Genomic DNA, 12,759 nt, shown 5'->3' with positions numbered 1-12,759 from the left:
CACTCTATCCCCAAATCTCAGTCACAGCACCTCCTGTTTTAAGAAGCTGCCAATGACGAAGCACTTTGCAATTCTGCATTGGAAACACTTGGTTTAGATGAACAGTTGCCACCAACCCTGCCGCAGAGTATGTGGTTGGCCAGCTCACTGCAAGCCGAGTTTGGATTTTGTACCTTTATCGTCGTGTTACACACTCAGGCAGGGGAGGAGATGTTGCCTTGCTGACCTATGTGACTCCAACAAGCTATATTCTGTACACACATATCCATTGACCTCACGTTTCCATGGTGGGCTGGTTGATGCGCGCCTTCCTTAGACTTCTCCACCAAACAGGTAAGAGTCACAGGCTCCTGTCTCCCGAGGGAAATTTGAGATGTGGGATGATAGGGGTCAAACATAGTTTAAACTTGATGTTTACTGAACACGCTTCCAAAAGTAGGCGAGAACACCCCGCCTGGGTTGGTTTCTGTTTCTGAGCAAAACCACCTGGGGGGAGAAAGGGTTTATTTGGGTTAAACGTGCCAGTCACAGCTGATCACCGAGGGAAGCCAGAGGAGGAGGAGTTCAAGCCGGAGTAGAGGGGGAACACTGCTTACAGACGTGCTAGTTCATGGCTTGCTAGGCATGTGTTTGTCTGAAACAGTCTCACTATGTAGCCCTGGCTGTGCTGGAACTCACTCTGTAGACCAGGCTGGCCCAGAATTCACAGGGATCCACCTACCTCTCCCTCCTGGGTGCTGGGATCAAAGGGCACCAGGCCTGGCTGATAGACTTTTTTTATATATATATGTACAACCCAGGACCACTTGCCCAGGGGCAGGGGACCAATCACAGTGGGTGGGACCCTGCCACACCAATCACTAATAAAGAAAATGTCCATAAACTTTGCCTACAGATCACTCTCATGGGGGCGTCTTTTCAGTGGAGCATCCTTCTTCCTTCCCTGCGAGTGCCAAGTTGACAGTCTGTAACTCCAGCCCCAGGGGACCTGACACCCTCTTCTGGCCTTCAAAGGTGCCTGCACTGCCATGCAAACAAATAACGACAGCAAAAACGAGTCTGGCCTTAAAAAGAATTGGATGGTTGTGCAACAGTGAATTTAGTAGTGTATATTCGGTCTCTACAATACTCTCCTCCAGACTTAGTTCTACCGCTGAGCCACGCCCCAGGCCCTCACTGGGGAATTCTAGGCAGGGGCTCTAATGCTGTTGAGCCAAGCTGCCACAGCTGCACAGTTTAAGCTTTAAACTTTTGATATTTAATATGGGGCATCAATGTCTTTTTGTTTTGTTTTGTTTTAAAGAATCCATAGGCCCGGGCGTTGGTGGCGCACAACTTTAATCCCAGCACTCGGGAGGCAGAGGCAGGGGGATCTCTGTGAGTTCGAGGCCAGCCTGGTCTCCAGAGCGAGAGGCAGGACAGGCTCCAAAGCTACACAGAGAAACCCTGTCTCGAACCTCCCACCTCTCCCTCCCCCCCCCAAAAAAAAAGAATCCACAGTTGTCTTTTATGGCATTTTAGTAATGAACAAAACGAAAAGCAATCGGGAGCACCAGTTCCCGAAAACCGACATCCACTGGCTTCACTCCCGTTAAAAACGGCGACGTGAAACTAGCCTTCTGGGCAATGTAGTCCGGGAGTGGGGGGAGGACGGGTGGGGGGGGTTGTGGAGACAAGAGCGCGGCGGCGGCTTCCGCTGAGGCATTCTGGGAATTGTAGTTCGGGGACCAGCCGCGGCCGAGGTCGCTTCCGCTCGTGCAAGGCGAGGCTGGCTGGCTGGCTGGCGGTGCTCCGGGTGAGCTGAGCCCCCGCAGCTTCCTGTGGCCCGGCCTCTGTGCCCGTGCCCGCGGAGTTCCCGAGTCTGCCTGCGGCCTGGGGAGAAGCGGGGGCCGGCGGCGGCGGCCGGGTCCTCTCTGGCTGGACTGGCGCTGCCGGGGACTGAGTGCTGGAGGCAGCTCCGCGGCTCGCCCGGCCGTCCGCAGAGTCGAGCTTCCCGCGGGAGAGCCTGGGGGGACAGCGGCGATGACAGATGGCCCGCGTCCTGACGCCCTAAGCGGTATGCCATCCCGCAGTGCTTTCGCGTGTGTTGGTTTGTTTATTAATTAGTGTATTTCCTTAGCGAGGGGGGCGTGCCACAGCTTGTTCACGCAGGAGCTCAGAAGGCCACTTGTGGGAGTCGGGTCTCCGCTTCCTCCGCGTGGGATCCGGGGGGATTGCAGCCAAGGGAGGTCCGGACCTCACCCCTACCCCCGGAGCCATCTCCCTTCTCCTCAGAGAGGGTGTTGGGTTTTTCTTGGTCATGATCTTTACGCGCATGGGAGGAGGCTTTGGCAGAGGAGCAGCGATTGCTAGTGATTTAACTCTTTTTTTGTTTTAAGATTTTATTTATTTATTATGTATGCAACATTCTGCTTCCATGTGTATCTCCACACCAGAAGAGGGCACCAGATCTCATTGTAGATGGTTCTGAGCCACCATGTGGTTGCTGGGAATTGAACTCAGGACCTCTGGAGGAGCAGTCAGTGCTCTTAACCTCTGAGTCATCTCTCCAGCCCCGTGATTAACTCTTTTTTTTGGGGGGGGGGTGGGCAGAGTCAAAAGAGGGATTCGGTTTAACCCCTACAGACGGAAACAATCATAGGAAAACAGCTGAGCACGACCAAGAGACCTTCCGGGCGAGCGTGATGGTCACTCAGGACACAGTGATCATCAGTTTGTGAGCAGCTCTGTGAGATCAAGAGTGCCCGCCGCTGGCTGCAGCCCTGACGCCGCAGGAAGCAGAGAATGTGAGCTTTGCTAGCCCTTGGCCGGGACTGAGTGAGTGAATGAGGTGGAGCACGGGCGGCTTGGTGTCCCTGAGGCTTACTTACTCTTAGACGGGAAAGCCAGGTCGAAGCGCACAGACTTGGAATGCCAGCACCCGCCCGGGGCTGATGGACAAGCTCAGGAACCCCTGTGGACTGACTGTGCTAACAGTGCTAACCCTTCCTCCCCAGCTTGCACCCCAGAGGCCGGCCTTGTCCCAGAGAGAAGAAGAGAACAATGACCAGGTTACAGGTAAGTTGGATAGGCGTCCCTTCCCCACTCACTCCCCAGGGGTAGGAGCTGGGCAAGCACTCTGGAGGCAAGCCACACTGAAAGTGCTAGGGGGTGTTGTTGCTGAGAAGAAAGGTTTGGGGGGGAGGGGAATAAGAGAGGATAATGGGAACCATGCTCTCAAAACGAGCTGCGCACATGAAATTGTAAAAGAATGCGTTTTGAAATGGGAAAAGTGGACTGAAGAGATGGCTCAGCAGTTAACCTGGTCTTCCCGAGGCGAAGTTCAGTTCTCAGCGCACACCTCTGAGAGCTCACATTTGCCTGTAACTCCAACTCCAGGATGCCCCCTTCTGGTCTCCCAGGGCATCTTCACACACACACACACACACACACACACACACACACACACACACACACACACACACACACACACACACACACACACACACACACACACACACACACACACACACACACACGCGCGCGCGCGCGCACACGCGCGCGCGTGCACACGCACACGCACACGCACACGTACACACACATAGGCATACAACATACACATACGTTAAAAAATTAAGTTCATGTACGTTTTAAAAAAGCAGCATCATTTCCCATGGTTTGCTGATTCTGTTGTGCAGGTGAGTATGAGTTCTCCATATTGGTCTGGTTTCTGAATGTTTTTATTTTTAAATCTTGTGCAGCCAGGCGTTGGTGGCGCTCGCCTTTAATCCCAGCACTCGGGAGGCAGAGGAAGGCGGATCTCTGTGAGTTCGAGGCCAGCCTGGTCTCCAGAGCGAGTGCCAGGACAGGCTCTCACAGAGAGCTACACAGAGAAACCCTGTCTCGAAACACCCCCCCCCCAAAAAAGTGCCGAGGTTAGGCCAGAATACAGAGAATGAGGGATACTTACTGTCTGCAAATTAACTGGGAAACCTGCCACTGTTCTTAGCAAAACAAATGCATTCACTCCTTGGAACTGATCGGAGGTTTTAATTTAAAAAATTAATTAATTTAAAAAATTTAAATTTAATTTAAAAAATTTTACATTTATTGTATTTGTATGGGTGACACACTTTAAAATCCACACACACACACATGATGATGGCAGTATTGTAGCACATCCTGGCTGCTGAATGTGCGTCCTGCGTGGTCCTAGATCCTTTCTGTAGTCTCATTTAATCCCTTCAGGGACATTGTGATGTAGGTTACACAGATGGGAAAACTGAGAAGCCGAGAAGTCAGTGTCCCAAGCTCATCAGGCCAGGGATGCACAGAGTCTTGGAGCATGAACAGAGGCTCTTAAGATTTGCAGAGCTCGTGCTCACACCTGTGTGATGCTGAACACAGCTGCTGTGTTCCTGGGAACAGACTAGAGCTGCTCTCTGTTCCAGAAGGTTCCCGAAGGCCTGTTAGATTGATAGGCCTACGGAGGTAATGAGTGATTCAGACCCGAGTGCCTTCTGCCAAATGCTCCAGGACACGGAAGCATCTCATGTGGAGAACTTTTGGTTTTGGAAATACTTGTGTAGACTTTACCAATAAAGAATTCTGAATCTGGGGCTGGAGAGATGGCTCAGAGGTTAAGAGCACTGACTGTTCTTCCAGAGGTCCTGAGTTCAATTCCCAGCAACCACATGGTGGCTCACAACCATCCGTTATGAGATCTGGTGCCCTCTTCGTGGAAGCAGAATGTGGTATACATAATAAATAAATAAAATCTTTAAAAAAAAAAAAGAATTCTGAATCTGAAACCCATTATGTTCCACCAACACAAAACATTTTTAAATGATGCCATCACTCACAAAGTGGGTTTCAGAGCATTTTGGATTTGGGGATGAAGGTATACCTGGGCTGTGCTGCTCAGGAGGAGCCAGGCATTGCCAGCTGTGTGCAGCACAAAGCACATTACTCCCGGCATGGGTTTGTGCTCTCCGACTGGCTTCCTCTTTAACAGCAATGGTCCTAGTGGAACCGTTACACAAAAGGCACCAGTGTTCCTTGCGCCAGCGTTTTCCTCGTTTGCCCTCTGAGCACTCTGTAAACACTTGCCCAGGTCCTAGTGGCATCGAGTGTGAAACTGAGGTCGCACATGTTTGCTGTCACAGGAGGCAGTGACATTCAAGGACGTGGCCGTGGTCTTCAGTGAGGAGGAGCTGGGGCTGCTGAGCGCTGCCCAGAGGAAGCTGTACCGAGACGTGATGCTGGAGACCTTCAGGAACCTTCTGTCCGTGGGTGAGGATGTGGCCTCTGTCCCTGGGCAGTGTCCCTCCCAAGTTCACATCCGGTGTCTTCCTCAGTTGCGTTCACTGGTTTCCTGTTATGTTTATTTATTTATTTTTTTATGTATATCGAGTATTTTATCTGGTGTTCTGTTTTGTCTTGTTTTTCCTGCATGGCGCCCTCGGAAGCCAGAAGAGGGCATCACATCCCCTGGAACTTAGTAGTAGACGGTTTGCAGCCGTCATGTGGGTGCTGCAGCCCCAGCCTGGGTCCTCTGCAAGTGCAGCCAGTGCCCTGAATCATGTCTCCAGCCCCTCCATGTCATTTTTTAAAAGAGATTTATTTATTTATGATGTACATAGTGTTCTGCAGGACAGAAGAGGGCACCAGATCTCATAACGGATGGTCGTGAGCCACCATGTGGTTGCTGGGAATTGAACTCAGGACCTCTGGAAGAGCAGTCGGTGCTCTTAACCACTGAGCCATCTCCCCAGCCCCTCCACGTCATTTTTTAAAGCTGCATTTTACACATAGCTGCTGTTCTACGAAACTTTTCTAGAACATTCTCTGTGTATATGTGAGTGTGCATGCAGGTGTGTGTCTTAGTGTATGTGTGTGCCTTAGTCAGTGTTCGGTGTTACTGTGAGGGCACACCGTGACCATGGCAACTTTTATAAAAGAAAGCATTTAATTGGGGCTGGCTACAGTTTCAGAGGTTTTAGTCCATGATCTCCTGGTGGGAAGCATGGCGGAATGCGGGCAGATATGAGCTGAGAGTTCTACATCCACACTGGAAGACAGCAAGAAGAGACAGACACTGGGCTTGGCTTGATTATTTGAAACCCCAGACCCCACCCCAGGTCTCTAACAAGACCACACCTACTCCAACAAGGCCGCACCTCCTAATAGTGCCATTCCCTGTAAGCCTATTGGAGCCATTTTCCTTCAAACCACCACAGTCCACTCCTGGGCCCCCGTATCAGAATGCAAAAGTGTCTTTAGCCCAGCTTCAAAATCCCTTACCCATGCTCTGTCACAGTCTCTCAATTCTGTTTAAAAGTCCAGAGTTCAAACTCTCCTCTAGACCCAAAGTGGCAGTATCTGCAGATCAAAATGAAAAAGCAGATCGCATCCTTCCAACACACAATGGCACAGGACATACATTACATTACGTAGGGAAGGGAGCATAGTGGGGAAAGGCGGGACCAAAGCAAGCCCTGAAATCAGCTGGGCAAACTCCAGACTCTGCAGCTCCATGTCTGTTGTCAAAGCGTTCTTCAGCTCGCCAACTCCTGTCAGCTTTGTTGACTGGACACACTTCTTTCTCTTGTGCTTGTTCCACTCCCTGTTAGCAGCTCTCCTTGGCAGGTATCCCATGACTCTGGCACCTCTAATATCTTGGGGTCCCCATGCAATCCAGGCTTCACCTTCTCAGCTTCATGCAGTGGCCTCTCTGGGCCTCCATTCAGGGACATCGTGACACATGCCGGGCCTCAGCAGCTTCCCTTGGCTGTGGATGGAGATTGCACGGCCCCTTTCTTGTATCTTTGACCCAGAGAGGTAAATGCAGCTGCCAGAGCTCTTGTGTGGGGTGCTTCCCCCGCCCCCAACCCCAACCCCAACCAGAGAGTCCCATTGTGCTGTTCCCTGCCTCAGAACCCCAGCTTCACATTTTACTCAGTAAAATCAAGTTGCTACTTTGAGGTCTTTGGGATTTTTGTTTGTTTGGTTGGTTTGGTTTGAGGGTTTTGTTTGTTTTCTTTTGTTTTTGTTCAAGACAGTGTTTCTCTGTTTAACAGCTCTGGCTGTCCTGGAACTCGCTCTTGTAGACCAGGCTGGTCTCGAACTCACAGAGATCCACCTGCCTCTGCCTCCTGAGTGCTGGGATTAAAGGCGTGTGTCACCACCGGAGTTCTTTGGTTTTGTGGCAAGATCTTCTATACGTAGTCCAGGCTTGCCCAGATCTTCCTGCCTCAGCTTCCCAAGCACTAGGGTGCTGGTTTGGTCCACTGTGCCTGGCTGGGGCCCACCTTCCTAAGGCTCACACTTACAACTCTGCCAGTCAGTCTCCTTTTTTCCCCCTGAATCTGCCTCTGCCACCATTGCTTGCCAGAATGTTCTTCCCTGGTGAAGTGCTGTGCCCTCGCTCTCGGAGTCTCTCTTGCTCGGAAGTCCCCACAAGGCCCTGCTCCAAGCAGATTAAACTGTGTCCTGCTCACTCTCCACACCGGACTCCTTAGTATTATGGTGACATACACCAAAACCCCGAGTGTGCACTGAGCAGCAGGGAGGAGAGCAGGCATTTGAAGGAAACTCACTCCTTCCTGTGCCTGCATTCGGCCTTTTCCCAGAGGAGGCCTTCCCTACTCAGCAGGCACACACACACACACACACACACACACACACACACACACACACACACACGAGTGCTCTAGCGGTGACTTCCTCAAGCCGGACCTCGGTTTCTGAGCCTCTGCTGTTCAATTCAATCCCTGTGTGTGTCATCTCTTTCCCTCAGCCTTGACATTCCTTGTGCCTTCTCATGGCTTGAGTCAGGTGAACCAGATGGGTCTTCCTGTCACCTGGCAGGCCTGGTCCTCTGCTCCCTCCAGTCTCAGGGAGGAGCCAACCCATGTGTACTCCAACCCACACCATCCCTCAAGTAAAAACACGCTGAAAAGTGCTCCCCCCCACCCCATTATCCGTCTACACAGCTACACACCGGCTGAGTGAGGCAGGTATGAGGCCCAGTCTTTGCTCCTGGGCTCACCCCAAATTTCCCACCAGGTCAAACTCTTGAGTGCACGCTCTCTTTGTCACAGACCATTATTCCCAGAGCTCCTGGAAGTCTTTGGCGCTGGTCTCTAGTTAATGTTTACAGAGAGAAATGAGGACTCGGCTCTTTGATGTCCCCACCCTTGCTGATGTCACTTTCCATTCTGTATTCTCTCAGGAGGCCAAGGTCCAAACAAGATGGAGACTCTTCACGAAGCAGGATTAAGTTGCCTCTTACTGGGGCGGCTTCCATGCTGGCAAATGATGAGCCAAGGTGTCAACGAACTGGCCAGAACTCCAGGTGCCGTGGTAAACACTCAAGGAAAGGGTTCTCACTTCCCGGAGCAGTGTCACTCCTTCTGCCACGGGGGAGCAGAAGAGCCGCCCTGGGCCTCCATGGATGACGACCGTCTTGAGAGTCTCACAGGAGACCATTCCAGCATGACCAAAAACCAGGAATGTCTGTCTGGGAAAGCTCAGGGCTCTTGGAGTAAAACTCATCTTAGGGAGAGACGGAGCCACCGGAGCCACCACCCTCAGCAGACTCCGGGGAAACCCAAGCCACAGCTGTCGGCTCCAGGCATTGACAGTCCGACTTGCCTTTCCCAGCACGATAGCCACCAAGGAGACAAAGCCCGCAGCAGTGGTGGCGTCCGCAGTAAAGTCAATTCAGCAATATCGCCATACACCCTGCAAGGCGTTCACACAGAGTGGAAGGCCAACCAGGGCAGCCAGGGCGGAGAAGCCTTCAGTGGCAGCCCCAGGCCGGGACTCCATCAGCAGGTTGAATCAGGAAAGAGGTCCCCGGTGCACAGTGCACACGAGGACACGGAGCACAGCTCCGGGGTCCCCACCCAACAAAGCGTCCCTCCAGGGAGGCCAAAGCGCTACCGCTGTGACCACTGCGGCAAGGGCTTCAGCCAGAGCTCCAATCTGCAGACGCACCAGAGGGTGCACACGGGCGAGAAGCCCTACACCTGCCCGGAGTGCGGCAAGAGCTTCAACCAGAGCTCGCACCTGTACGCGCACGCGCCCGTGCACACGGGCGCGAGGCCCTACCGCTGCGAGCGCTGCGGCAAGGGCTTCAGCCGCAGCACCGACCTCAGCATCCACGGCCGGGTGCACACCGGCGAGAGGCCCTACCGCTGCGAGCGCTGCGGGAGGGGCTTCACGCAGAGGTCGCACCTGCAGGCCCACGAGCGCACCCACACCGGCGAGAAGCCGTACGCGTGCGGCGACTGCGGCAAGCGCTTCAGCTGCAGCTCGAACCTGCACACGCACCAGCGCGTGCACACCGAGGAGAAGCCGTACGGCTGCGAGGCGTGCGGCAAGCGCTTCAGCCTGAGCTTCAACCTGCACAGCCACCGGCGCGTGCACACCGGGGAGCGGCCCTACCGCTGCGAGGCGTGCGGCAAGGGCTTCAGCTCGGCGTCGAGCTTCCAGAGCCACCGGCGCGTGCACACCGGGGAGCGGCCGTTCCGCTGCGGCGTGTGCGGCAAGGGCTTCAGCCAGAGCTCCTACTTCCAAGCCCACCAGCGGGTGCACACCGGCGAGAAGCCCTACCGCTGCGACGTGTGCGGCAAGCGCTTCAACTGGAGCCTCAACCTGCACAACCACCGGCGCGTGCACACCGGGGAGAAGCCGTACGGCTGCGAGGCGTGCGGCAAGCGCTTCAGCCAGGCCTCGAACCTGCAGGCCCACCAGAGCGTGCACACCGGGGAGAGGCCGTTCCGCTGCAGCGCGTGCCCCAAGCGCTTCAGCCAGGCCTCCCACCTGCAGGCCCACCAGCGCGTGCACACCGGCGAGAAGCCCTACCGCTGCGAGGCGTGCGGCAAGGCCTTCAGCCAAAGGTCCAACCTCCAGGTCCACCGGATCATCCACACCGGGGAGAAGCCGTTCAAGTGCGAGCAGTGCGGGAAGGAGTTCAGCTGGAGCGCGGGGCTCAGCGCGCACCAGCGGGTGCACACCGGGGAGAAGCCCTACACGTGCCAGCAGTGCGGCAAGCGCTTCAGCCAGGCCTCGCACTTCAACACGCACCAGCGGGTGCACACCGGGGAGAGGCCCTACACCTGCAGCGTCTGCTCCAAGGCCTTCAGCCAGAGGTCGCACCTGGCCTACCACCAGCGGGTCCACACCGCGGGGAACCCATAGGGGCCTTGTGCCACCAGCAGGTCGCGGGGGGGGGGGGTAATGCCTGGAAGGCATAAGTCTCCCTGGAAGTCTGTGCTGCGGGTTGTGAGAGGTTCCTCAGAACCCAGAGACTCCAGAGACTTCACAGGGCTGGGGGTGAGCTTCTGTTTCAGAGGTGGATTCTTTACAAATGTCAGAAGTCACTGATGAGAGGAGAATTGCCCTAGACGTGGACAGTCACCACGTATAAGAATTGTCACCCTCAGGGATGTGACACAGCGGGGAAATCTCAGCATCCATCCAGGTCTCGGCAGAGAGGCTACGGGAAGGACTTTCATCCAACTGGGAGGTCGCCAGCTGTTGACAGGTGTCGCTTCCTCGTAGGGAATGCTCCTCTGTATTCTGCTATGCAGAGCTGTGTGTGTGTGGCCCAGGCCCCACAATTCCTGAAGTGCAGAAGACTCAGAGAAACGCTAGCCAGGCCCCAACCCTGCCTCCGGATTGAATCATATTCATCAGTAGCCCGTAAGGAGCCTCAAATCATGTCCCAGCAGGCGCGGGCTTCCCGCTCACATCGGCAGTGTGTGGCCTGCCCCTTGCAGCCATGGTGCTTTGTGCGGCATAGCAACCCTGCGCTGTATGAGTCTCAATATTTGTGCATTATAGACTAGAACAATGCTTTTTTAAAAAATCTGTATTTATGAGACTAGTAACATGAACTGAAATGTGTTCCATTGGAATTCTGGGCCCTGAGTTCATTGGGACAGGGTTTTTACCGCAGATGTTTTTACAAAGTATTTACCGTTGACAAAAAGGTTCTTAGTAAACTTGCCTGGTTAAATAGTTGCATCTCCTCCTTTCCCCTGGTCCTCAGTCAGGTTCCCCCACACACACCCTGCACTGTCTCGGTGAGCTTCTGTCCAGTAGTTTAGACTGATTTGCACTGCGTGTAAAGGACAGTTATTTCTTACAGCTCCAGAGCTTGTGAAGGTCAGGGGTCAAGCAGGGTTCACGCGGCGTCATCTGATAGCAGGAGAGGTGCAGGCGTGATCTAGGGAGGGCTGGAGTTGGTGGCACCCGCATGGTGGCTCATGACGTCTCTAACATCAGTTCCATGGGATCTAGTGCCCTCTTCTGACCTCCAAGGCAAGTGCGCGCGCGCGCACACACAGACACAGACACACACACACACACATACACACACACACACACACACACACACACACACACACACACACACACGCATTCATTCACATAAGTAAATCTAAAACCTTGAAGATCCAGGAAGAGTGCAGGATGTCACAGCCTGAGCACCACTGTAAAGCAGCACCCTCCTGACAGCCATTGATCCAAGTCCTGCCTCTTAAATTTCAGTGCTGACCGAATTTGCCTCCAATGGCTGTGAAGAACACTGTCTCTACAAAGTGCCTTGCGGGAGGAAGGGCTTTTTCTACTCTTTCATGTCACAGTCCATGGCTGTGGGAAATCAGGACAGGAACCTGGAGCCAGGAACCGAAGCAGAGGCCATGGAAGAACAATGTTTAGTGGCCTGCTCCCCCTGGCTCATCAGCCCAATTTCTTTCTCCTTCCTTCCTTCCTTCCTTCCTTCCTTCCTTCCTTCCTTCCGTCCTTTCTTTTTAAACAGTTTCTGTGTAGCCCTGGCTATCCTGGAACTCACTCTGGAGACCAGGCTGGCCTCGAACTCACAGAGATTCGCCTGCCTCTGTCTCCCGAGTGCTGGGATTAAAGGTGCGAGCCACCACCGCAGGCCTGGCCCAGCCTACTTTCTTCTACAGCTCAGGACCATCTGCCCATGGGAGGCACCACCAAAGTAAACCTTCACATCAGTCTTTAATCAAAAAAGTGTCCCACAGACTGAGGTTACACTCCCCGCATGACTGTAGTTTGTGTCAAGTTGACAAACTTACACATTCAAGCCATGGCAAGCAGATTGCAGGCACCTTCGGTTGTTTCCCAACCCCTATTGCAACTTGGGAAGGAGAGGCAGGAGGATCCGGAGTTGAAAGTCATCTTCAGCTAAGAAGCAGAGTCTGAGGCCCGCCTGGGCTATATAAGACCCTATCAGGGCTGGAGAGATGGCTCAGAGGTTAAGAGCACTGACTGCTCTTCCAGAGGCCCTGAGTTCAGTTCCCAGCAACCACATGGTGGCTCACAACCATCTGTAATGAGATCTGGTGCCCTCTTGTGGCCTGCAAGTATACATATAGGCAGAACTCTGTATATATAATAAATAAGTCTTTTTTTAAAAAGACCACATCAAAAAATAACTAAAAAGGAAGTAAAAAGAGGCACCAGCTGTTGGGATTCACACTTGAAACCCCAGCACTAGAGAGGATGAGGCAGGAGGGTTTAGATCTACAGGCCACAATAAAGACTGTCTCACAAAACAAAGGGAGAATGTGACTTTATTGGCTGCACCCTAGTTAAGGAGGTGATGGTTTCAGGGTAACTACTGACAGCAGACTTTATTAACCTAGGACAGAGGCTTTTGCTGTCAGCCTGTAGGGCCTGGGGGAAGACATTAGGTTCAAATCTATGACCTGCACAAGGTATTTTCCCCACCTCAGATTCCTA

The 12,759-nt window shown here is 53.4% G+C and overlaps 1 protein-coding gene across 4 annotated transcripts; it reads left to right on the top strand.

Annotated features, from left to right (window-relative positions):
- Nucleotides 1-1,743: 1,743 nt before the first annotated feature.
- LOC100773247 (zinc finger protein 235) lies at nt 1,744-10,996 on the top strand. 4 transcript variants are annotated; one of them, XM_027431141.2, is made up of 5 exons: nt 1,744-2,056; nt 2,626-2,786; nt 2,997-3,057; nt 5,145-5,271; nt 8,213-10,996. In XM_027431141.2, exons 3-5 carry the CDS (start codon nt 3,043-3,045, stop codon nt 10,183-10,185), a joined length of 2,115 nt encoding a protein of 704 aa, XP_027286942.1. In that variant the 5' UTR covers nt 1,744-2,056; nt 2,626-2,786; nt 2,997-3,042; the 3' UTR covers nt 10,186-10,996. The 4 variants fall into 4 exon arrangements, with proteins under 4 accessions (XP_027286942.1, XP_035305229.1, XP_035305228.1 ...); XM_035449338.1 differs by having other exon boundaries at nt 5,093-5,271; XM_035449337.1 differs by having other exon boundaries at nt 2,626-2,817.
- The last annotated feature ends 1,763 nt before the right edge of the window (nt 10,997-12,759 follow it).

Source organism: Cricetulus griseus, chromosome 9, assembly GCF_003668045.3.
Source record: "Cricetulus griseus strain 17A/GY chromosome 9, alternate assembly CriGri-PICRH-1.0, whole genome shotgun sequence".
In the NCBI taxonomy this organism is placed as follows: domain Eukaryota; kingdom Metazoa; phylum Chordata; class Mammalia; order Rodentia; family Cricetidae; genus Cricetulus; species Cricetulus griseus.
This window is presented reverse-complemented; position numbering and strand designations above follow the sequence as displayed.